This window comes from Acanthochromis polyacanthus, chromosome 1 (genome assembly GCF_021347895.1).
Source record: "Acanthochromis polyacanthus isolate Apoly-LR-REF ecotype Palm Island chromosome 1, KAUST_Apoly_ChrSc, whole genome shotgun sequence".
Taxonomy (NCBI): domain Eukaryota; kingdom Metazoa; phylum Chordata; class Actinopteri; family Pomacentridae; genus Acanthochromis; species Acanthochromis polyacanthus.
In genome coordinates, this window is record NC_067113.1 from 29,234,431 (window position 1) to 29,261,245 (window position 26,815).

A 26,815-nucleotide genomic window follows, 5' to 3' on the forward strand; every position below is an offset into this window, starting at 1 on the left:
TGTTCCTGAAAGGTTCCTGCTTGTAGCTTAAGCGGAACTTTCTAGACTTTGAGTTGACCTTCACCTTCATTTGAATATCTCTGGTGTTTCAAACTGAATTCATTTTTATTTGAAGTTAAAGGCACTAAAACATTTTCAAGGTCCACATATGAAATTTGCATAAAGTCAGAGGTCAAGAGTAGTGCCATTAATGTACACACACAACATACTGTAAGTGGGGAAAATTAACGAAAATGTTGGAAATTGGCATTAAAAACATGTCACCTGTTTTGCACACAGTCAACAAGACCGCATGTAGCTTGACTTTGTTTAACTTTGAACATGGGTGCATGTGTGACTGCTAAACAGCTTTAGGAGGACTATTCTAAAACAAATAATGGGCTATTTAGTACTCTATACTATATTTGTACAAAAAAATCCATTATTTTACCTGTTCTCTGAGCTCGTATCTCGTGCATGTACCTGGTTTCTATGTGCACGGATTTTGAGACTGATTAAATGCCTCGTTATTGGAACTGACTAATAGCTGTAATGTTGCTAAATTTACTGTATTACAGAGAGTTGTGATGAGATTACAGCAATGTGTTTCTTCTCAACACTGCTGCTAAATAAAGGTACTAGGGATGATGATGATTAATGATGAATTGATTGGCATTAATAATTTAACTCATTAAAAATGTGCTAACTGAAAAATGCAGAAGAATCATGCAATCATGATTCTTTTGCAGTGAACCCAACTCTGAGACATACGTACGAAACTGCTGACTGTTCTGGTTCTTCATGCATGTTTGGTTCAGGTTTTGTTCATATCTAAGGACTTTTTATTATTAGGCTTGTTGGTATGACAAATGTTCTTTACTAGGGTCAAAAACTAAACAAAAGAAACCAAAGAGCAGTAAAACTGAGGTCGAGGTTCCTTACACAAGACAGAACTTGGTGGCCTTTTCATTATGAATCATTCTACCCTCCAAATATCACCAAATGCCACTGTTTCAAATTAAAATGTGGTTTTCGGCTTGTCGCATTTTATTAGGAGTTCACGACAAATTCAAATTTGGGAACACCAGGATTATATAAACATGTAATTTCATAATAGCTCCTGACTTGGTACAGATGAGAACAGTGGGGCTGATGGTGAACAGACCAGACAGACTTAACCAGAGACAGGCAGCAGGCGTGTTGTTTTAAACCAACTGAGAAGGAAATGAATCAACCCATGCGCTTGGATTTACATCAGTAGTTCTGTTTCATGCAACAAATTGTCTTGTTGGAACAAAAACCAGGTTTATCTAGAGCTGCATCCACGTCAGACGGTGCCTCGGTGTGTTGCATTATTGAAAGACGACCACTGTGATGTGGATGAAAGGCGAGGCGAGAAGAAAGGTTGAGGTGAGGTAATTTCAGGGGGAGGTAAAGGGAGAGGCAGGGGAAGAGGATTGTCAGAGGCCTTTGATGTGGTCGCTCTGTGAGAGATGATAGTAGCACACCTCAGTCAGCCGATGATACAGAATGCCGAAGGTATAAGAAGCTTTAAGTGGCCTTGTAAAAGCTCCTCTTGTGCACTTTTTATGGCGGGTAATGCATTTAGATCACCCATCTCGCTAATTTGTTACCTTGCGACCAGAGAGCTCCCGTAAATCTTCCACAACTCGTCCAAAGTGAGATGGAGATTGTGCAGCTTCATCCCATCCTGCTGCAGTTAGACTGGCTGGTTTCAGCACCAAGGACACTAATGAATAAACCGCAGAAGGCCGAACTAAAAATGAGTCTATCTAAATTATCTAAACCATATTTCACCCATTGTTTTGGTTTTGTGGCCTATAACTTTGCTTTATTTTGCCTAAATCTCAACTGTTTTCAGTAAAAGTACCTTTAAAACGGCCTTAAAATGCAAGTTCAGGACTAGCTTGTGAAAATAGTGCAGCATGTGGCAGCTGAAGAGTCAGATATTTCCTTCATGAGTTGGTGGAGACCAAAACAGAGCTAGAAGGATGTGAAACTGGACTTCAAATCTTGGAAATCCACAAAGCACGATTCCAATTGAATGCTAATGTTAATGCCCTGCAGCTCAATATATGAATACCACGGCATATTGATAATAAAAGCTGGTAATCGATGAATGCAGATTGTTATGCTGCCCCCAAGTGGCCAGAAACAGTTTACATATTTAAATCAGGTGAAATTCAGTACATTTTATACGTCAATATAGAAATGAATTAAATCCGTAAATAACCTTTTTGGATTTCATAAAAACCTAAAATATGTGTATAGCAGCAAAAAAAATATGCACTCAGGGTTTATCACACAGCAGCAAACGGAGTTAAATTGGTGTTAATTCCCCCAAAAATAACCTTTTAAAAAAGATGTCTGTCATTAACCACACAGCAAACTTTGAATGGATAAGAAATGACAAATATACAGGATTAAATTTCAAAATCCTGAAAAAATAAGCATTTAGATAGTAATGGGGCACCATGACACAGTCTTCTGTGGTGGTTAATGCCTACAGGCCAAGATGAACCTGGGTGAGCTGGGACAGCATTCATTTAGCCTAACAGCACATGTACCAATGCTCTTTTAGGGATTTGTATCTTGTGTCCACTTCATCGGGATACAGACTAATGTCCGCTGTTCTCAACCTGTTATCAATTAATCAGTTGTTGATTGATAAAACTATTCAAGGTTTGCATCTTTAGTACTAACTGTGGGCCTGAATTAGTTTTAATAGGTTTTATGTGAGATCATAACCACATAACATTTGTTAGCGATTTACCTTCTGTTATAAACTAAACAAAGCGTTTCCTGGTTGGAAGCTAGCTAACACAGCTAACACAACGAGCTAGCAAACTGTTGGCTGTGGTAGGTGTAGTAACTTGCAACCACGGATACTAATGTACTCTAGTTTGTAAGATGTATAATTTAGTATGATGCAAAATATGGCTCCAGTGAATTACTGAGCCTTGATTTCTGGGCAGCACAACAAATCTCCAACACAAAAACCATGAAAAACTGGTCTAATTTCACAATTTAGTACGACATATTCACAGCTTTTACTTGTTTACAACAAATATCATCTGACATATTGAGACACAATCACTGTATTTCCTTTGCTGTGACTTTAAAGTATCTATGGAGTGTGGGAGCCAGTGGTTTTCTGCATTTCAAAATTGGAGCACATCCCATCTGTTAGTCACTAAGTCACATTTAGACCATTTGCCAAAAAGATTAAACAGGAAAATGAAAGAAAACCAGCGCTGAGGTATCGTGTCTGTTCAGTGTTCAGAAGTGTCCAAGCAGGAATTAGTTGTTCTCTGAACACGTTCCAGGACGAGGCCCTCAAACGCCAGCAGACTCTAATTTCCAATTTTGTAGTGGTCCTTGAGAGATAATTTGATGGGTCACTTTTCATCAAAGCTTCAAAGTTTCCACTCTGAATAAACTCTGCCTCCCCTTCTCCTTTAACATCGGACTGGTTTGTTTATTCTTTGTCTATCTCTCAGATATGCAGTTTTGCAACCTTAATTCATTAATACAACGGAAGAAACAATCTAAAGATGAAGAAGCCTCATGACAAATGCTTAAAAATGTGTAATATCTCAAAGTTTGGAGCTTTATTTGGAGACAACAGAAAGACGCCGCATGCTGCTGGGACAAAGTGGGTTTGTTACATGAAGCTAATTAATTAGACAGACGGCGGGGAATGGTCTTGATTAAAGATTAAAGTCAGACTCCTTTTATTTTTCCTCATCCCCTTATGTTTCACCTCACTTTCACCCTGATCACAGTTTCTCTCTCTTTTCCCTCACAGCTGGAAAGACGGTTTGGGTTTCTGTGCACTCATTCATCGACACCGTCCAGAACTCATCGACTACGGAAAACTGCGCAAGGTGAGTGTGTTGTTTGATGTGAACTGCAAATAATCCACAAATAATCTCTGATAGGCTGGCAGGAGGCAAGTATTTTGGCCTTCCAACTAAATACCTAGTTGTAGTTGTGTCATAAATTGTTCATCATCCCACTTTAACCTAATGACACTAAATTTATTGCTGTTTAAATGGAAAACAGCATGAATGTCGCAACAGCACACAGTCTGTAAATGATCAGCGTGTGAGTTGTTTAATCATAAATGGTGTTGAAAATAGATTTACGAGAAACAAAAGAGACTGAAGGAGAATTCCGGTGTATTACAACATGGTTTACTTTGCATTAATGTGACTGTTGTTGCTTTAATTATGAAGCTAATTTTGCCTTCCCTGCCTGCATTGTAGAGGTTCTGGGAAATTGTGTTTAGCACATCAATTAGTTTGAGCTTCCGGCGTTTTTCCAATGAAAGCATGTTGTTACAAGCATCATTTTAACCCTTCAAACCACCAAAGCCTGGCACTGAGTTTGAAAAGCATGTTATCCTTGAAAAACAATTGCTACAAATGCGCCTTTTATCAGAGCCAAAAACTGTGAAAATGGAAAGAATTGTAGGTTTTTCAACCGTCTGACGGTCCTTGAACTACTCAGGTGTGACGTGACTTTCCAACACAAAACCAAATCTAAGCTTAAAATCATCATATTTCATGATGATCACTTTAGTCTGCATGTGTCATTTTAAAAATCTGATAAGCCAGAAACTGTAGAGACAAAGAGAATTCTCAGTTTTCCCCCTTTTAACTCGTATTTCATTTACCATTTGAACTAACCAGGCTCTGTTAAAAAAAAAAAAAAGAAATACTGTAAAACCATTAGAGACTCAGCTGTGACCAACAGTCAGGTGGCAAAAATTTCAAGATTCTCGGCTGAACTGCAGGCTGTGTTTACATGGCGCAGACAATAGAGAAGTAGAGCAACAATGAAAATAAAAATGTCATATTAAAGGCATTATAACTTTGTTATACTACACAAAAACATGCTGGAGTTCCCTCCACTTCTAGATATGGTTGTTCTGTTTGAATAGAGGTGCAGGGCTTTATATTGCCGTGACAAATAAACCCACAGTGATTAAAAATGTGACACAAACCAATAAGCGTTCAGAAGTTTACTGTAAAAATCCGTAAAGAAACTAGACACCTGGAGCAGACATTTTTCTAACTGTCGTAGCTTTTCCTCACTGTATGGAGAGCTGAGCATTTGGTCTTTAACACCGTCTCCAGGATGACAATCTTTGTCAAAGCTGCAGATTCATTAGTTGTACTTCGGTAACTGGAATTACTGTCATCCACTGGCCCGTAGAGATTCTCCTCTTGAAGTTAAAACACACCAGATTTCACCTTTAGTAAACAGGAACACTTACTTTTGATGAATTAAAACTTAATGTGACACATATGAGAAATATCTAATTATAAAGATCTCTGTGTTTTTGCTCCGTTGTCAATTTTCCAGATGGTTAAAGGATGAGTTTTTGTGAATGCATTTATTTTCTTTCTTGCTGAGAGAGAGTTGGTTAGCTTAGCTTAGCATAAACATTGGAAATAGATGTGAAACAGCTGGCCCAGCTCTGTCCTAAGAATTGCTATTACTGCTTTTCTGAAAAAGTTGAGCTCCTGCAATATGTTTCTTTGAAGCCATAAAAGATTCATCTAAAGGTCTTGATGTTTGTGCTGTTGACAGGACGACCCGATGACCAACCTGAACACAGCCTTCGACGTGGCGGAGAAGTACCTGGACATCCCCAAGATGTTGGACGCAGAAGGTGAGCGGGCTGAAAGTCAAACTGTAAAATGATGATGTGAAGAACAGACAGTCTGCCGCGTTTTCAGACCAAAACTTACTCTCTCAGAAGGCTTGTTTCTGCAGGGCTGGAGGTCAACACAGCTTATATTTTTTTATAATTTCCCACAACCTGAAAGTCGTGCGTGCTTCCTACAGCTGTGCAGAGGTGTAAAAATGGGCACTTTTATCCTTCACATTCCTCACGCTCTGCTCACATCACTTTACATGTTTACTGCTGAGTTGCTTCAGTCTTGGCAGCATTTACGCGTCTTCAGAAAAGACACAAGAGGGAAACCAGAAAAGAGCAAAAACTGGATGAAGTTTTGAACAGAATAGGACAGATACTTCACGTTTACTTTTTTTTTGCTGCCTGTTTATTAATCTTAAGACAGTTACGTCTGCTTTGACTTTATAAGACTAACTTTTTGTCTCATTTTTTGAGCGCCAACACTACAAAAGTATAAATAACCTGACTTTATCTGATTTTTGAGAGAGTATTTTTTGGCCTTAGCGGTCAGTCATGCAGCTGTGCACACAGGGGGAGACTATTTTCTACTGAAAGTAAATATGCACTTCTTTCTCTACAAATAAATTATGCCTTGTTAACGTCATCCTGTGTTTTCAAGTATGTTTTCTGCTCAGTAAGTACTTGTACACATTGTTCTTTAAGACAAACTGTAAAGTTCAAATGAACCCACTGAACCCCAAAACAGACTGCAGATTCAAATGGCATGATGCCATTTTAAAAAAATATCACACCACCAAAATGACATCATTTATCACAGCTAGAAAATATAAAAACTGGAAGAATCAGGAGTTTTGCAACTTCCTGGCTTGAAAATTTGATAATTCATTAAAAGCACATTATTTCTACATGTCTCATTTAGAAATTCGCCAAAAATAAAGTGTTTACTCGAACCAGATTCTGTTAAAAATAAAAAGTTCGCTGCGTCTCTGTGTAAGAGCAAAGCCAGTAGTGACGCAGCTGTAACCAACAGCCGTGTGAGAAAAATTCAAACACTTTTTGGCTGAATTGGAATGAACTGCAGGCTGTGTTTACATACAGCAGATAGAAGACAACTAGAAACAAATTGTAAAGACAAAAGAGAGAAACAAGTCTGGAAAGTAATTTTAAAAGTGGTAAATATATACTTTTTCATATTGCAAGAGAAAAAAGTTGGACGTGCTGATTCTTAGGTTGTTTGTTTTTGTAAAATAATTAAAGAAATTAAACTTTTTGTTCTTTTTTTTAATGATACATTGAATTATAATTCAGTTATACTACACACAAGACATTTTTGAATCACGTCTGCTTCTACAGTGGTTGTAGTCTTTCTACAGAAGCAGAACAACCTTTTTTGCTGTTTTTATATTGCAGTATTTTTCTTTTTACTTATTTATCCTTTATTTAACCAGGTCGGTCCTTGTTGACATAGAAGGACGTCTTTTTCAAGGGAAGCAAGGACAGCCGCCTAAGAAACATTAAAATTGCAACAATTAAAGCGGACAACACCAACTCGTACCACGAAATGAATAAAATACATGCTAGGTAAAACAAACAGGATTAAAAATTTACATCGAATCAACGAATATGATAAGTAGCTGCTGCATAATCTTTTGCACAGTTTTATTAGTTTCAATGGTGATGAGTTCAGGGACTTAAAACAGTGTTTCACAAATTCAGAGTGAACTTTTGGCACGTTTAAAAAGTACGAATTGGTAAAAAAAATGAGCCCACAGTCATTAAAAAAGTGAGTAAAAAGCCCCCAGAAACTGTTTGGAGTTCAGAAGGTTAAATTGTCACCAATAATCTGGACAGTCACAATGTGTTTTTCTTCTCTTCTCAAAGATTATCTATGTGACCAGCTCTACATCTTGTTTCTTTATTGAACTCTTTTCTGTTTAACCACCTCCACCCTCCGTCCTCCGTCCCTCCCTCACCTCCTCTCTTCCCCACAGACATTGTGGGCACTGCCCGTCCGGACGAGAAGGCCATCATGACCTACGTCTCTAGCTTCTACCACGCCTTCTCAGGCGCCCAGAAGGTATCCTGGATGCAGCGTCTCCTTCCTCCTCCTCCTTCCTCACTCCCCTCCTCCCTCTTTTCCACCTCGGTGTGTCTCTCCTAACAGTATCCTTCTCTCTGCAGTGCGCAACGCCCCCTGCAGGGGTCACTCTCCTTTACTTCTCGCATGGTTCACTCCACCAAATGCATGATGGGACGACTACACTATGTTCTTAAAGGCGATGAGCACAAGCTTGTCTTCAGTCTACCAGGCGACCAAATCCACCCCGATGAGGGTTTGAACAGAAGCAGAGCGGAGTGGGAGGTGTGGCGGAGTTTATCTGATGTGAATGATCCTGATTACTGCTGATAACAGCTACGCTTCACACAAATTAGCCTGAAGTCTGCTACTGAGGGGGCGACGTCGCTGTTTAAAGGGATGGTTCTGCTCAGCGTGACTCAGAGTGACAGCTTTAATTGAGGGTGGAGGAATGGATGGAATTAAAACCGGCACTTCAAAGTCAAAACTGTCGACTCATTTCAATGGATGCGTGGCTCCAGTGGGGAGTCTGCTTCCTCGTTTCTGCGCCAGAAAGTAGCATTTTAGCAGTTATTTCTCAGCTGGAGGATGAGTAATTGTGTGATAGTTTGACGGTTACCTCGGAGCAGAACAGGAAATGTGAGATTGTGCTGCTTCTCCTCTCAGAGCATCGTGAAGCCGAGGTTGTATAAGAGCCGGGTTCATCCAAGAGGCCCAGCAGCAGCAGAGAGTTCATCTCGGCACAGCTGTGTTTTAGCAACTTGGATCAAAAATGTCTGTGTTTGTAAGTGGACAGAGTGAGAGAAGCTGAACTACAGCTGGACTCTGAGTTGCATCAGAGATCTGAGAGATTCAGCTGCTCCTCCGATGAAATAACTAAATTTAGTTACGAAATGCAAGTTAAGGGTTACAGAATTTATGATGGCTTGGAAAAATGATTACTTTCTAGGGATATGTAACTGCACTTATGTGTGTATTTGTACTTCCTGCTCTCACCTCCCACTTCAAATTAGGTCAAATATTCCTTCAAATCTCTAACCAGTTGACAACAAGCTGCAGGTAGACTGGAAACAACTTGTGACTCGTGAGTGCGCCTCCTGCTGGCCCTTTTGTCTCTGCACACTTTTACTCTTGTGCATTTTTCTCTTCTCTGTCCTCTCCCTGTCCTCTGTTCCCTGGGCAGATATCATTAGCACCTTGAGGCCCGATGAGAAGGCCGTCATGACTTATGTGTCGTGTTACTACCACGCGTTCTCAGGCAAGCAGAAGGTGAGAAATGAAATGGGGGAAAAACTACAAACCGGATACCTGCCGAGCTGTTAGACGATGAATGAATGATCAGCCACAGTTTTATTTAGTTTTTGACTGTTTATATGTGATGCTACAGTTTGGCCCTGCAACATTTTTGTATGACACTAACAGTTCAACAACCTTAATTTACCGAAATGTTGGAACGTTGAAATTATAAATGCAATGTGGGAAAAACTAGTCACATACATTAGTTCAGTGAAAATTCAAATACAGCAAAGTACAAATGCTCCATTACAACTAAAAGATCTGCAGGAAAAATCTGGATTAATGTAGTTTTAAGTTTTCATTAATACTGAATCGTCAGTGTGTCAGCAGCAGGTTATTGTTGTAGCTGCTGCAGGTTTCAACTACTTTCTATCCAGTTTTATATTCAGAGATTAAAGATAAATCTTAGGTCTCATTATGATTCACAAATCTGTCCTTGGGTTTTCTCTTTTAACTCCTCTGGACATTGTTTGAAGTGAAAACATGAGAAGTTTAGAGGTGAAAATCATTATTTGGTAGAAATGTGTGTAGTCGTCTACATACTTTTTTTTTTTTTTTTAAGTGGCCAAAAAGGCTAGAAACCACTGGTTTTAACTTCACTTGTCAGTGGTTTTGATGTTTCATGTTTGTGGCAACCAAAAATCTGGAAGCATGAAGGATAACACTGCTATGTATGTGGATAATAGTTCACTCTAATACCTTTATTTTTGTAAGTGTTGTATTTAAACCACCCAAATGCCCCAAAATATCAGTTATTGCAGGTTTACGCAAGTGTATCGAGCATTTTCTGGTCCTGAAATAGAGAAATTATTGCCTGAAGTAATCAGTGTGGCCGATAAACAGTCAAGAAACGGCGCTCTTCCTCTCCAGACAGTAAGTCATGCTAACAGTCCAAGAGGGAGTTGGATTTCTGGTGGCTTCAAGTTCTTGCTGAAACATTAATCAGCCCCAAAAACACACATATTTACTCTGGTGACGTCTTATCTCCAAGCAGATCCGATTTCATTTGCAGTGCTGTGACTTCATGCATTTTTATTGTGGGCGGCTCCGATGGGAAACCTCACTCACTCAGAACCTCCATATCAGCAATCCTTCAGCAGCATATCGATCACTGATGCAGTTCACGACCTTTTCTCTTCGACCAGTGTTAAGTCCGAAGAATCTCAGTGGAGTAAGCGACATGCCAAATCAACTAATGCTCGCTGTAGAAAATAATCAAGACTTATCACTTATGCTGCATATCCGCTAAGTCTCCTGTACTTAAAATTTTTATTAGAAGTCACTTCTTAATGGAGCTGCTGGTTCTCCAGAGAAGCAGGAGTCCAGAAACGGCTGCTGTCTGGCTCACAGTTTTACAGTGCTGGCGCAGATTTCACATAGAAACGGGGCAGAAGAGCAGTTAGTCCTCCTCCAACACCTCCGGTTGCAGCCTCGAGGGCCGAAATGTACCCATAAACACCGTCACTCTCACTTTTCCTCATTAAAGAGGTTTGTACATGGAAATCCTCATCTGAACTTCACAAAGAAGAGGTCTGTGTTTGCACCAGGATGTGGCTCTTTTAGGTTTAATCAGGCATTAAGGTTAGAATAGTCTTGTTAAACTCATGGTAAAGTTGTGACTCTTTTCCCCCATCCAAGAAAGATGATGGTGAGGAGATACAAATTTCACCTACATCGGAAAAGAACATAAATAGTTGTGAACAAAAGTTTACATCACCTCTAAAGATCATGGTAGTCTTGAGTTTCCAACGGCTCCTTTAACTCTTATTTTTTCTACCATGAAACCATTGAAGCACATCTTTGTCACAAAAACGATCATGAATTTTGGTTCTTTTGGTTCTATATTTTATAGGTATCTTGGAAATATGACAAAGTTATCTGGCTGAAAAATATAAATACATCAATGCTAATATTAGGACAAACGTCCTTTTGTCATTATAACCTCAACTAGGTACTTTTTATAGCTACGCACAAGCTTCTGGTTGTATCTTTGACCACTCCTGTTATCAAAAGTAGTGCAGTTTAACTAAATTAGTTCACTTATTGACACAAACTTGTTTCTTGATGGAATTTAAGTCAGAACTTTGTAAAGACCATAATTCTAGTCAGATTTAGCCCTTTCTTGACCATTTTTCATGCGTTTAGGGTCATTGTCTTGTTGGAACACCCAGTTGTATCTAAAACCCAACCTTCTAAATGATTATTGTAGATTCTCCCAAAGAACATGGAGGTAATCCCACTTCTTCATTATTCAATTTACTTTGTGTAAAACAAAAGTTCACCCAGCAGCAAAACAGCCTCTGAAAATGATACTGCCACCACCGTGCTTCACAGTGGGTTTGGTATTCTTGAGGCTTCAAGGCCTCATCAGTTCTTGACCGGTCAGAATAATACCTGCGGATTGCTCAACTGTCATTATAACTGATCTCAATTGTTGCACATGATGTTGTCTATTCGAACCTTCCCATTGGTTATTGGCCCAGCAAAGCATTTGAATAGTGTTAGCAGAAGTACTAGCAGCTGCTGTGGTGGATAAGACTATTAGAAAATGCCACGAAACAGAAATGACTCATCAACAATGAGTTTGTAGACAAGGAGAGTTTCATTCATCAGAGTCTTGTGGTTTGAATTTACTAGAAATTTGGCCTCAGGCTGCTCTGACGTGGCCTTAAAATAGTTTGTCATATGCGGTTACAGTTTCAGTGCCATAACGTGTGAAAAGCAAACTGCCTTCGACTTGCTGTAGCTTCTCAGGTAACTCAATATATCTCAAATGTCATTTTGTAAAATCAAAACTCTGGCTTAACATGTCACCAATTCCTAAGAAATTAGTAACTTCACGTCACTAATTTCTTTTCAACCAGACAGACTTCGAGTTCGAGATATTTATATTCATTTGGAACAGTTCAAGCTTAATTTAAGCTATCTAAAAAAGACAATGTAAATATCTGGACTTGAGGGGAACTAAAGATATTTTGAACTGGAATTATAACCAGTATAAATTAAACTGTAGTTATCTGAAACAGAAATTACACCAAGCTATAATTCAGCTGCAGACCGTGGAACTGTAGTTCAACTCATTTTCAACTTGCTGGGCATTTTAAGCCCTACTCTGGTATTTAGTACCTAAACTGCTTTAAATTAGCTTATTTCAAGGAGACTATTTGGTTGTATTCTGTTTTTAAAGTGTTTATTACTTCATGTTCTGCACTATGACTTCAAATAATGGCATAAAGAGCCAACAGTTTAAAGAGCAACAATTGAAAATTGAAGCCCCAGGATCCAATTAAAGCCCCGTAATTTGTGCTTTCGTTTTAACATGGATCACATGATCTCTTATGTTTGAACAGGATCTCCATGGTGAATGTTACCACCTGACTTTGCAGTTGGCTTCACTTCTATGCAGTGTTTTAGCATCTTTCACCTCTTTTTAATTGGCTCTCTGGCCCACAATTTTACTCTTCTGTTTCACTCCTACCGCCCTCATAATGTCATTTTTTACTGCAGCAGGCAGCTGTTCTCAGTGAAAGGCTTTGATAAACCCACTGCACACTACCTGCTCGGCATCAAATGACTGCATTTAGCAGCGTAAGAGCAGATATTTCCCTCAGGAGCCGCTGGAGAGCGAGACAAAAGAGAGAATATTGGATTCCTCAGGTGGACAGAAACGCCAAATGAATATTAATGCTCTGGAGATTCTGTATTTAAAAACAGGCACTTGAAAAATATGTGATAATTTGTCAATGTTGGCTTTATGGGTTGTTTCTGCTGCCTAGTAGACTGAAAATTAAATTGTAGCACATTTAAGTGCCTTAATTAAAGGAACTTTGACCTTAGTGAATTTTGTAGTAAATGTAACTTTTTATTTTTGCTGCTTTATGTGGATAAAGGAGTAGATGTGTCACTTTAGCCTCCAAAATTTGCTGAGATTCTAGACTTGGAAATTCAGAAAAGAGTTGTTTAAATGGGGGAATATTCAGAATAAAAAGCTGGTGCTAAGAGACTGAAGGATTTCCAGGTATTTGTGGTTCAGATGAGAGAACCAAGCTGCCCACATTGGCTCACTGGATGAATGGTGAGACAGTTTGTGCCTTAATAATCGCTCCCTACAGTGTGGTCTGTCTGCTTCCTCTGATGTCAGGACAAAGTAATTCATGAAGGAGGTCCTGGCTGTCGGGGTTTTTCAGTAAACAGGCACAGCGTGCAAACATTTGCTCACAGAAGCACGACCTGCACATCCTGGCTCTCCTTTTAAGGCAGCTCCTCTCTGCTCCTGGTGGAGCCCCCGGAGCATGTCTCTGACCGAGCCAAGTTTCCCCTGTGATCTTTGGACAAAAGAGGCTGGAGGCAGGCCTCAGTGTGTGATGCCAGTCTCTGAGCTATGAAACGGGGGTAGGAGGGAGATCCGAGTGTATCAGAAAAAGGGCGATCCTGCAAGCCTTTCTAAAGCGATTCATTTCGTTGTCGAGCTTTTTGATAGCGATGCAGCTTGGGTTGATTCACTCCAGTCACAGATGGATTTGTATTTATTTAATAGGTTTATTGGAGGTCTGAAAATAGGACAAAGTCTGCTAATATTGATCGTTTTCGCCTCTGTTCGGTGCTTTTGGTTTTCATCCACAAGCTTCTTGTTGTATCTTTGACCCTCCTCTTGACAGAATTGGTGCAGTTCAGCTACATTTGTTGGTTTTCTGACTCAGACTTGTTTCTTCACATCGCACAGGTACTTGTTGGGATTTAAGTCGGACCTTTGGGAAGACGGATATAAAAACTTAATTCTAGCTTGATTTAGCGATTTCTCTGGAAGTGTATCAGAAAGGATACTCCTTCAAGCCTTTTAAACCAGCAATCCCCAAACACCAGGGTGCACAGAGAGAATAAAAACGCTTTATTTTTTATTTTATTTACGATGGAATCTGCAGGATGTTTTATTTTGAAAAATGTGTTTATTTGCCACACTTGAATGAAGCCGTCAATCTCACCCATGCCAAAATTCATTTAAAAACCAAACATCTCTGGAGAGCTTTTGTAGGAAAAAGTATATACATATTTAGCATTAAAAAATAATTTTGTTTGTCTAGTACACTTTTTTTAAATCATAAAAAAGTGTTATTATGGTTTGTTATGTGTGTGATGACCGGTCTGATGAAAATTGTGCAGCTTGAAACCGGTTCGTGGTGCAAAAAAGGTTGGAGACTTCAGTTTTAAACCAATTAATTTCCTTGTGAAGCTTTTCAATCGCGGTGCAGTTGGACAGAAGAATTTCTATTTCCCTCTAAAACACTGATTGAAAACTTCATATCTGGTTGTTCATCTTGCATTTCTCTGCTGAAAACCTCTGCATATTTTCCACACTTTCGTGCACGTTGCTGACATTTCTGCCTTTCGAACTTTTCTCGATCACATTATTGACTACATGTTGTCATGGCGACTGCCTCGCTTCACGCGAGCCCAGATTGACGGGCAGCGTTAAGGAAGTGCGGTGTCATGCATGAAGCCCCTCTGTTTCCCCAGTCGAGGCTCCTCATATGTAGGTTGAGAGGCTAAAATAACACACCGCTTGCTGCAGTTGCTAAAAAAAGACGGTGGTGCAGAGAGAAAGGTGCCCTACACCTGCCCACAGGTACAATTTGATGAGTCCTCGTTGCGGCTCTCTTGAGCCGTCACTGTCGCTCTCTAGAGTTCAGCAGGTTATTAATCTTTTGGTGGCTACACACAAGCCCTGACATTATTATTACACAGATAACATCATGCTGTAGCTGTCCTGATTTTACTCGCTTGCAGCATCCGTCCTGATCTATTGCTTCATTCCCCAAAAAAATGGCTCATTTGGGAAATCTCAGAGTGTCGGCAGTGTGGATGGATGGATGCGGTTAAAAGGCAGAAGTAACTTGAGCGTATTAGTTTAGCTTCACCAGACAGATGCATTGTGCGCTCAGCATTGTAGACGACAGAAGCTTTCAAATGTGCTCACGCTGTTTCTCCTCCCCGCCCTCGTCGTCATCCAGGCAGAGACGGCAGCCAACAGGATCTGCAAGGTGCTGGCTGTCAACCAAGAGAATGAGCAGCTGATGGAGGACTATGAGAAGCTGGCCAGCGATGTGAGCACACCCCACTTTTTTTCCTATAATTGTCCTGCATCTCCTCTGTCCCACCACTCTCTCCCTCCCTGCCTATGAGCCACTCCCTCATCACTCACCTCCAGGGGTGTTTGTGCTCAGTACAGGTGCAAATATGGCAAATCATTAAGCAGCAAAGACATAGTTGGTTTGAGTTTTACAAAGACAGAAGTTCAATGGTAGCCATGTTTATCAGATTATACAAGTATTTTCTCTGTTTTATCTCATTTACACATCTTTTTCCAAATACCATCTGCTAAAACTTAAGATTAAGTGCAATTTTTCTACCATCTAGGCAGGTTTCAGTGCATGAATATAATATGAAAATCGCTTCATAGAGACTTTAAAAATGAATCGACATTAGAACTCCATGACAGTAACCTTTTTATTGTCTCAGTTTCTTTGTCATCAATTAATTGAATACTTTGACTTTTTTTAAATCTAGCAGAGCACTTAATTAATAAATTGATAGTAATTTTGTACATCTATGTAAAGAGGAAGCTATCACAACAATACACTTAGAGTATTTTTCCCTAACTGGTTAAACAAACAAGATTTTGAAAGATTTTTTTGTCAAGTTTTTTTTTATTCAGACTGTTCGCTTCTCACTGTTTCTGGTCTTTATGCAAAGCTAAGTGGCTTTTAGCTCAGCAAGAAAGCAAATGAGTCTATTTTCCGAAATGGTGAACTGTTTCTTTAAATTACTGGTGGATTAATTCTTAAATTCATTTTAAATACGCATGATTTGTTTTATAAATACTTCTTTGTGATACATTCAAGTACCCGTTTTAACCCATAAGAACCTACAGTGAAACCAGTGTAACAAGCATTTTGAGCGCCCCAGTCTCTTCCTATTAAAGCTCTAGGTCTGACCTTCACTCATGAAGTCCTTTAAGGAAAGATGGGTCTGGGTTATTATGAGTTAAGGTCAGACATGTGAAATTGCAATGTCAGCTATCTTGAATGTCAGAATTTCATACATGCACTTAAAACCAGACACAATTCAATAACAGAATCTGGTTCAAGCTGCATTTTTGATGAAAGTGAATGTTTAAAAAAATCAGAAAAAACATCTTGTCTGTAATAAATTCAATTTCATGTAAGTTTGAAAATATCTACTATATGCCATTTATTATATTTATAAAAACTCCAAAGTATTAGTTCTGATGTTATGCTACAATCTGAAACTAAATCTAAGAAAATCACAGTTTGCTATTATTAATTCACTGTTATGTAAATGTTGAAATATCTTGGATGTTCCTTTATTGGATTTATAAAAACTCTAACATGTCAGTACTGTTATTAGCCAACCGTCTGAAGTTAGCTGTTGATGTTGAAAAGTTATGGTATTATTGCTTTGCATAGACAGACCGTTCTCTCGAGCTAACATAGCAGTATGCAGAATGCTCTGACCGCACCTCAGTATCATTATACTATAGGTGAATAAGATTATATATTTCTTTATGTATGGAAATGCAAAAATAGTGCCAGGGTAATTGTGTTGGTGGAAGATCTGCATGCAGGAAGGTGAGCACTATGATTAGAATGGATAATTACCCAAAAATAACCCCCCAGAAACTAGCAGACCTGCCTTATTGCTGCAGCAAAACTTTGGGCTTTTGATGACAGAAGGCAGAGCAGATATGTTATGGACAATGGTAAGCAGTGACAAAAACTCTGCTCTGATTGTTGTAAATGAGATAAAACATGCAAAACACTGATACAGCAGATAGAAATATTTTTAGATTTGCATTTGGTTGCAAGAAATTAGCAGAAAAATATCAATTAGCTAATCAATTATCTCTTTTTTTCACACATCCATCACATTCACTGCACCTCATTTACCTCCTCTCCGACACCACGATTCACCATCTTTCTTGTGATTGCACGGTTCTCCTTTGCCTCTATTTCCCTCTTCATTTCCGTGAACTTGTTTTTCCCCTCCATCTCCGTCTTCTTTATTCTCACACCGTACCACACACACACACATGCGCACAACAACACACCCACACTCGCCCACACACCACCAACACCCCAGCTGCTGGAGTGGATCCGTCGCACCATCCCCTGGCTGGAGAACCGATTGCCCGAGAACACCATGCAGGCCATGCAGCAGAAGCTGGAGGACTTCAGAGATTACCGCCGCCTCCACAAGCCGCCCAAAGTGCAGGAGAAGTGCCAGCTGGAGATCAACTTCAACACCCTGCAGACCAAGCTGAGGCTCAGCAACAGGCCCGCCTTCATGCCCTCGGAGGGAAAGATGGTCTCGGTAGGTCACGGCACTTTGTGAAAGTACAAACTCACACACAGAAAATCAGAATTTTTCAGGAAAAGTTGGACATCCAGACTTCTTCTGTGGACGGCTGTGAAACTTTTCTGCCACTTTAATAAAGGCCAAAGAGTTACCTCAACTCACATGAACTATGCAGGAACTTCTAAACCCAGTTTTAACCCCAGAAATAGTACTATTGTTACATTTATAGATGAAGCTGTGGCCGCTGAGTATGCAGTGAAACTCTAAAACCCTGTAAATATAATTAAATGCTCTGATATTTTTATATTCACTACATTACATATATTTTTATTTAACAAGTAAATTATGAATAGATTATTTGACTAATTGTAGCAGTAAAGTGTGTAGATAGTTGCACATTTACAACTGTTATAGTCATTTTTCTGTTTGAACATTAAAGCATGTACAAACATTGCAGTCATGGCCAAAAATACAATTTTAAATCTTTGCATGTGCATAATATGGGTTCTTTAACCACTAAAGAGCCAGATTAGATTCTAAAGATGTAGAGGAGACAACACAACACAAAAAACACAACAAGATTATTCAGATCATACTAAGCACTGAGAAATCAGTTTCTTTGAAACTTTTAAAGTATGAAATGGCAGTAGTGAATACATTTTTCAATACTTCTATCATTGTTTGAGTATTAAAGCATTTAAAGGAAATGCCAAAAAAGTCCAATTTAAGCTCATAAATGTGCATAATATGGACTCTTTAACTACTTAAGATTTGCTTCTGAAGATGTGGAGGAGACCAAAAATGGAGCTACAAACGAGCTTTAGATTACTATATTAAGTGCAACAAAGTCAGTTTAAGAACATAACAATGCAGAGAAGCGCCAAGAACAAGGAGTTTAATTAAGATATGATGCCATTCCTGTGCTTGCTTCTTCTTCTGCATGTTATTGGCAAGTTAAAAAAATGCTCAAATGTCCTCCTTTGCCTCATGTAGGACATTAACAATGCATGGGGGAGCCTAGAGGGAGCAGAGAAGGGCTATGAAGAGTGGCTCCTCAATGAGATTCGCCGGCTGGAAAGACTCGATCACCTGGCAGAGAAATTCCGCCAGAAAGCAGCGATCCATGAAGCCTGGACTGAAGGTAAGGAAACTTTGACAAGAGCTTTAAAAAGCGCCCTTAAAGATCCAACAGGGAGAGAAAAATCTGAATTACAGTCTATAAATATTTAAACATTTGGGGATGTTGGCTTTTTAATGCTTAATATGCAGTCACTGTTGGTTTTAGCATCACTTAGCAGAGATGTTTAGCAAGATAAATGTTAGTTTTATGCATGTTTATTGTGACTTTAGCCTCACTGGTACGTTTTCTGTGTCTCCACTCTGTAGGTAAAGAAGAAATGCTGCAGAAACGGGACTACGAGACAGCCTCGCTGTCAGATATCAAGGCCTTGCTGAAGAAACACGAGGCCTTCGAGAGCGATCTGGCTGCACACCAGGACCGTGTGGAGCAGATTGCAGCCATCGCACAGGAGTTAAAGTAAGAGATGATAAACAAGAGGCAGAGTGAACAAATGGTGATAAAAAATGCGCTGCCACCTTCTGTTGTTCGATACATGGTAATCTAGAGGAGGAAAGACTGAGGGCGACTTGTGAGGGCGGTGATTGCATCGAAGCTAAATCCAGAACATCAGCAGATTCAGATCCATATATTGATTATCGTTCTTCCTCATTTTCACTGAATATGTTCCTCACTCTGTGTCGGAGGGTGTTTCATGAATTTCAGTCATAAAACATCAAAAATCGCTCTCTTGGGTTCACTTAGCTTCAGATGTAAATGATGAAAGACTGAGAAAGTCAAACGAGGAGAAAAAACTCAGAGTGACTCAAAGAAGTCCTTGAAGGGCTTCTGAGGACATGTCAAACCATCAAAAAAAGAAAAGCCAGAAATACAGAAAGTCAAGATGAGAAACGCACACACAGCAGGAACTATGCAATTATAAGTCCTGGGTCTTCAACAGGAGGTCTGCAACCTTTAGGGGGTCCACAGAACTGATGCAGGGGGTCCGTTAAATTGTTGTTTGAAAATACTTTGATAAAAAATGTAAATTTGCCTAAAAAATACACTGTAACCTACTTGTGGGTTTGAAAGGCATTTTATTTTGTAAAAAAATTGCCAAAATTTGGAAACTGTACAAACAGAAGGAACTAGAAAAGCACTCAAAGAGCAGTACTCCGCCAAGGCTGCTCAGTCGCTGTGTCATTTCGGACGGCTGCAATCTTTCATAACTTTGTGAATCACTGACAGAATCAAAGAAATTCATCCTTGTGACTTTTCTGACCTTCCCTGAAAATTTCATCCAAGTTTGTTTTTGAGTAATGTTACTAACAGAGACACAGACAGACAAACCAATGCCGATCATCATATAATTAAAAGTAATTATCAGATTTTTGACTTTCTGATGGTCATTTAACACTCATTCCATTTGCACTAATTAGCCGTCCATTATCTATACACGGCTTAATCCTCATTAAGGTCAGAGTCAGGGTGCACTAATCAGATTCTGTAAAAAACTGAAAATTCTGTTTTAGTTGCATATCTCTAGTATGTAAAGGCACCAGTATTGGTAATACCTGTGGGCTCTTGGTAAAATGTAGCACATGCTGATTCCGGCCTTTTTAAGTTCTTGTGGAAAATTAATAATCAAAGAAATTCAACTTTCTTTTATTTATGATTAATGGCGTTGTAACTGTGTCATACTGCTCAGAAGACTTTTCTGAGTTCGCTCTACTTCTCGTCATGATTGTTTTGTTTCCATAAAGATGCAGGACTTTGTACTGCAGTGAAAAATGAGCTCACAGTGAGTAAAAATGATATGACAGGAACAAAAAACATGATTTCGAGGATTAATTTATTCAACAATGATAATACGTTGTGTATAAAGGCAGTCATGAAAGCAAGCTAATCCATGCTTAAATCACTGTGCAGCATTAATTTTTGGCATCATATGTCATTGAAACATATCAGTTCTCTTTCTTCTTCCTATTATCAGACATTCTTGTGAGCCACAGTGGATTGTTTTGTATCTTCTCCACCAGAGACTCTGACATACAAACACCTGAGAATCCATCTGAGGGTGCAGAGGTTGATTCTAACAATAGCAGAGCTGCAGATGCTGCTGACTTGGATGATTAACCCTCTGAACCCCAAGCAGATTCTGAAAAACAACGGTGGCTCTACACACTAAAGATATTTTACTGTTTTTAATTTGTTCCCACAGCTGTCTCCCCTCTGCTCTGTGTATTCAGCCTGCAGTTTAGCTGAAAAGTCTTGAATTTTATGTCACAAACTATTGGTCACAGCTGAGGGACTGACAGCTGCACGGTTTTGCAAATGAATGTAAAATCTTTAGTTTTTATTTTGTTTGGTTTTTTTTTGCAGAAACTGGTTAATATAAAAGACACTTGAAAGATTAGTAGTTCATGTATCACCAGAAAGTTGAAAATCTGACAGTTTTTCCAGTTTTCACAGTTTCTGGCTCTGATAAATGCTGCCATTTTTTGATCTTCTAAAAAGACAACTTGCAAATTATGAATGTTATCATCTGTGCGTTGAATGTGGATGTCTGCACACCACATTTCTGACAGACTGAAGAGGTAATTGTATATTTTTAGGATGCATAGTGTGAAAAATGACTGTAAAATGTACTGCAAACCCTCAATGCCCCTTTTCCTCGGTCTTGCTGTTTCTCATAGAATAGCTTTACTTTTATACCGACAACTAAATAAGGAAAGTATGGTTTTAAGGAAAGCAAGGTAGAACCACACTTTCCTTATTTAGTTGTCATTATAGAAGTAAAGCTATTCTGTAGTAAGAAACAACAGAATAATCATCATCCAACTGTTTCCTTCTCAGCTATTGAGTGAGCACATTTTAGCTGCAGCAAATGAATCCAAACATTGTGGAACGTTTTAAATCTGCTGCAGGTTTTTGGATTCAGAGGGTTATTGTAAGTTAATCCTAATGAATCTCTTGTGTTTCTTCCCTGTTTGTGCTTCAGTGAGCTGGACTACTACGACTCCCCCAGTGTAAACGCTCGCTGCCAGCGGATCTGCGACCAATGGGACGCGCTGGGAGCTCTGACCCAGAAACGCAGCGAGGCTTTGCAGGTGAGACGAAGTAAAAGGCGCTCTGGGACGACACTACCCTGAACCCAAAGAGTCAAATCTCCAGCTTTTAAAATGGCTCGCTTTGTTATCCCTGTTTTAATATTCCTTCTATCCGGCTTGGTGCTGGTGAGGCCAGGAGTGATTATACATTAAGAGATGAAAATGTCCTTCTGCACAGTGAGACGCTGTGATGTGATTCTCAGCGTCCCCACCGGCCTTGAAAATCCTTTAAAGTTAGAAGATTTTATTTGTGAAGGTATAAAAAAATCCAAAATCCTCCTCTGCGAATGATGGAGAGTAAAATTGAGCCTCACCCCGCAAAAGGCTTTGAAGGTCAGTGGAAAGCCTCTGAATTCATGTGCTAACCACCTTTTTTATTTTTCTAATGCTCAACAGAGAACCGAGAAGCTGCTTGAGACCATCGACCAACTGTACCTTGAGTTTGCCAAAAGAGCGGCTCCGTTCAACAACTGGATGGAGGGAGCCATGGAGGACCTGCAGGACACTTTTATCGTCCACACCATCGAGGAAATCCAGGTGAGACACACGGAGGAGACTTTATTTAAAGTAGAATCAGCAACAATCGGTCAATACACAGCTGTAGGGTTTCATAAAGATGGTGAGAACTACAGACGAGCTTCAGTCTTCTTGAGATCCCTGAAAAATATTTGTGAAATATTGTGATTTTTGTCTGAATTGATGTTTGATTCATGCATGAGGTGGATTCATCATTAATTGTAATTCATTCTAATGCAAACCACAGCATCACAACATCATGAACTTCACCGACTTAGACACAGCAACACAAAAAAAAAAACTTTCTTGATGCCAGCTGCTATAAAACAAAACGAAGAACAAGCTAAACTCTCTGTGGTGCTAAAAGCAGGTGCCATATTTACTTTTCAGCTTTTTTCTCATTCTTTTTAATCATACCAGCAAATACCAATTTTAAAATTTTGTATCTTTCATTTCTGATTTTAAAAAAAAAAGTGAAAAAAGTAAGCTCTCTGAAAGGAATGGTGTAGCTCACTGAGTACAGAGTGTGGAGGAGACCCAAAATGGAGCTAAAAACGAGAGTTAGCTAGCTAGATGTGGCTTTTAAAGAAAGTCTTATATGCTTTTTATCTGATGGATAAATAGGTGAACATAACAAGATAAGAATAGTTAACAATAAGCTTGAGTTAGATTGGGTTGTGATATTTCTAAATGTAATCAAAAGATGTTTAAAGTAATCAAACAAGGAACCAAGTGAATTTGAAGAGCTCTGTTTTGGGCTAAAATTAAACATACAGTGGAGATGCAACTTTAAAAAAAAAGTTAATGCAAGTGGTTCGGGATTTTTGTGTGGAGTTGGGTTAAATCTGAGTTAAGCTAACAGCTGTAAAGCGAGCAGCAACACTTTTCATTGTTCCCATTTGCACACTGGTCATATACATAAAATATCCAGCTGAGAACTTAAAGCAGCTGTTTACATTTTGTAAAACATGTTTATTCACTTTCTTGAAAACAGTTGGATCACAAATTCTTGTGTCTATCTCGTAAATATGAAGCAGGAGTGTGGCCAGCTATCCTAGCTTAGCATAAAGACAAAAACAACTCGCCTGGCTGAGTCCAACAACAACATCTGCAAGCTACCACACATTTGTACTGCAGATGTTGAATTACTGCTTTAAAATGACTTAGCAAAACTCCTGTGAATCACATTTTTACATTTTCACCTATAAAGTGTTGATTTTTTGTTCTTTGGACAGATTCCTGTCTGTAGTCTGACATTTACCCAACAGACTTCTCATCTAATGCTCAGCAATTTCCTCATTTTCCTAAATGTCAGACTGGATTTAACTCAACATTTAGAGGCATTTAGGAAGTTCTGGAAGGAAAATGGTAGCTGATTAGTTTTAGTGCACATATGTTGTTAGTAGTGGTGTCATGGAACATTGTTGATCCACGGATGAAGAGCAAAGTTTAACCATCACAATGTTGAAAGGCTGCTTTACTGCCAATGTTGCTTTTTAAGGTCAACGAGTTGTCTCAAAATTTTAAACAAAGTCTCCACCTAAATTTAAGTGTCCAAGTTGGTGATAATGTCATTTTCAGCTGTACAAAAGTTGCAACCATTCCTTTTTCTGTGTCAGGATGTGTTTTCATTTTGTTCTACGTTTAAAATCATGAACTGAAGCAACTTGAGGGCTTCATCACTATCATTAGAGTACAGAAAAAAGACATGTTATCCATTATTTATTCCATCTTTATTTTTAATTTAGAAATTGATCTCACAAATTTCTACCTTTTTTTTTGCCTGGAGTAGTATTGTACACTATTTTATTTTGTTTTACTAATTGATTTTATTAGATAGATACAGTAGATCATGGGTGAACTGGGAGAAGGCTTGATTGAAAAGTGTGACTGCAGCAGGAAGGAAAGGCCTGCAGTAGCTTTTCTTTAGACGCTGTGGCTGAGGCAGTCTGTCACTGTTAAGTGACAGTGTTGCTGTTTCCTGTAGGGTCTGGGGTGTTATGTTGTCTAGATGTTTGCATATAATTGTTTGCACCTTATCTGCAACATGTGAAGCATTTTGGTAACCTCAGAATGTTTTTAAATATGTATCTGTACAAACAAATTTAATTAGACTTGAACTGATATGCTGAGTATTAGTCCTGTATATGATCAGTAAAAGATTTCACCACTGTCATAAAGTGACAAAATCACATCTTCATGTTCAAGAAGAGGAAGACATTCTGTCCCTTTCCAGATGTAAACATAACATCGGCCTTTTTTTGCAGTTTTCATCTCATGCATTTGCATTTTGCGTCACAGGGATTGAGCACGGCCCACGAGCAGTTCAAAGCTACACTGCCAGAGGCCGACAAAGAGCGTCTGGCCATCCTGGGCATCCACAACGAGATCGCCAAAATCGTGCAGACCTACCACGTGAACATGGCCGGAACCAACCCGTACACCACCATCAACCCACAGGAGATCAACGCCAAATGGGACAAGGTAAAAAAATCTATGTGAATATACACTACTGTTCAAAAGTTTAGAAAAACTATTTTTTCCAATAAAGATAACATTAACTGAATCAGAAATCCAGTCTAGACATTGTTAATGTGGTAAATGACTATTCTAGCTGGAAACAGCTGATTTTTAATGGAATATCTCCATAGGGGTACAGAGGAACATTTCCAGCAACCATCACTCCTGTGTTCTAATGCTACATTGTGTTAGCTAATGGTGCTGAAAGGCTCATTTATGATTAGAAAACTCTTGTGCCATTATGTTAGCACATTAATAAAGTGTGAGTTTTTATTTAAAACGTGAAATTGTCTGGGTGACCCCAAACTTTTGTGCCCTTCTTGGCGTTTAGTCGTTGCACAGAGCAGCCACAGTTTGTTGTCTTTCTTCTTCTTTGGCTCAATTTTTCTAACCACCTGACCAAGCTAACTCCAAACCCAGAAGACTTCTAATGGAAATAAAAACAAAATCCAAGGTTTGGAAGAGGCATAACACAGTAAAAAATTAAAGTCCTGGGAAATACATCAGGGAGAGCAGCTGCTAACATGAGAGCAGGAAAAGCTTGTTTTGTGTCATTTATTCCTTTTAATATTTCAACATTGTGCAACATTCAGAATGCTCATGTGTTTTTATTAGACATAATGTTTTTTTCTGAATAATTCAGAGATCATTCAGTTTAGAAAAACATACAAAAAGACATTAAAGCTCATGTTGGCTCTGGCAGTTATTTAAAATGAGCATGTTTGCTAAAATCAGGACTATTACTGCCAGCTCAAATCCATGTTTCAGTGAGATTTGATGGTATGAAGAACTTGTTTAATATTTAATGAGGGAATTAGATGTTGTGTTAAGAAAAGCTGAACTACTGAGGACGACCTGAAGAGATGGTTCTAACAGATGTTGGTTTCCCATTGTGGCTGCAGGTCCGACAGCTGGTTCCTCAGCGCGACCAGGCTCTGATTGAGGAACACGCTCGGCAGCAGAACAACGAACGTCTGCGCCGACAGTTCGCCAACCAGGCCAACGTCATCGGGCCCTGGATCCAGAACAAGATGGAGGTGAGTGTGAGCCGAGGTCCAGAGCGAGGTCAGCGTGGTGACGAGTGCAGCACTGTGTCACCACAACCTGAGCTTTTACTGTTAAGTTAAATCATTCATCAGCACTTTCCTGTTTTAGTTTTGTGATTTAGTAGATAAGAAACCATACAATTCCAGTGTTATCCTTATCAAAAAATGTCTGTGCAGGAAATCGGTCGTATCTCGATTGAGATGCACGGCACCCTGGAGGATCAGCTGACGCACCTCCGCCAGTACGAGAAAAGCATCGTCAACTACAAGCCAAAGATCGACCAGCTGGAGGGAGACCACCAGCTCATTCAGGAAGCCCTCATCTTCGACAACAAGCACACCAACTACACCATGGAGGTAAAAACGGCACAGAAAACAACATCTGCTGAGGTTTCACTGGGAAAATTTCACTTCTCATTGAAATTCTCATCATTCTGAGCTGTTTAAGTAATGAAAATACAGTTCCTGTTGTGTGAAGCTTTGGTTTCAGAGGCTAAAGTTTGCCACAAAGTACAAAACCGTGTATGTTTTCACAGCCACAGGAAGTCTTAAAGATCTTAATGCACAACTTCTCTGACTTGACACTTTACTACTCTGCCTCCAGGATACAAAATTAACTTTCTGGCTCCTCAGCCAAGCGCCGGGAAACTATAAACTCCTGCCTGCCAAGAATAGTTTTTACTGGCCAAAATAATCCATATGCAATTTGTTGCAGACAGTTTATACAACAGCAGATTTCAGAACTGTTACGTAGGCGTGAGTCTGGAATCAGCTGCTGTATGAAAAGTGTTTCAAAGACACAAAAGCACCTCATATCTGCAGGGCTTAACAAGTGTTAGGTCAGGTAAAGTAACATTGCTAAACCAGCAATGATGTGACTCACTAACAAGATTTGTCTTTGTATTCAAAACCACCTAAATCATGTTTTCACCATGAGCTACGTTGTTGTACTGAGGGACTTCATTGCTGTGAAAATGGGCACTGTAGGTTATTTTGGGTTAGTTCCAGATATTAAAGACTTTATAAAAAGATGGATGGAGCCACCATGACGTCATCTATTGGATCTGTGGACTACTAGTCTTTAATCTAACTAAAAACCGAATACTGTGGCAGCAACCTCTAAATCATGAAGTAGCCACACCATAAAGCATA

General features: G+C 39.3%; 1 protein-coding gene across 7 annotated transcripts in view; it reads left to right on the plus strand.

Moving 5' to 3' along the window:
- Positions 1-26,815, plus strand: part of actn1 (actinin, alpha 1) — a 79,917-nt gene that overhangs the window by 45,981 nt on the left and 7,121 nt on the right. For 4 of the 7 annotated variants that reach the window (XM_051957288.1, XM_051957286.1, XM_022197094.2 and 1 more), the window contains exons 6-17: positions 3,809-3,887; positions 5,599-5,680; positions 8,929-9,014; positions 15,050-15,142; positions 17,199-17,429; positions 18,408-18,555; positions 18,801-18,951; positions 21,473-21,581; positions 21,978-22,118; positions 24,399-24,581; positions 25,520-25,654; positions 25,841-26,020. In XM_051957288.1, the coding sequence (XP_051813248.1) occupies positions 3,809-3,887; positions 5,599-5,680; positions 8,929-9,014; positions 15,050-15,142; positions 17,199-17,429; positions 18,408-18,555; positions 18,801-18,951; positions 21,473-21,581; positions 21,978-22,118; positions 24,399-24,581; positions 25,520-25,654; positions 25,841-26,020 (1,618 nt within the window). Of the gene's footprint in view, positions 1-3,808; positions 3,888-5,598; positions 5,681-7,659; positions 7,746-8,928; positions 9,015-15,049; positions 15,143-17,198; positions 17,430-18,407; positions 18,556-18,800; positions 18,952-21,472; positions 21,582-21,977; positions 22,119-24,398; positions 24,582-25,519; positions 25,655-25,840; positions 26,021-26,815 lie in introns of all 7 variants that reach the window. The other 3 variants (XM_022197093.2, XM_022197095.2, XM_022197096.2) reach the window with 1 other exon arrangement.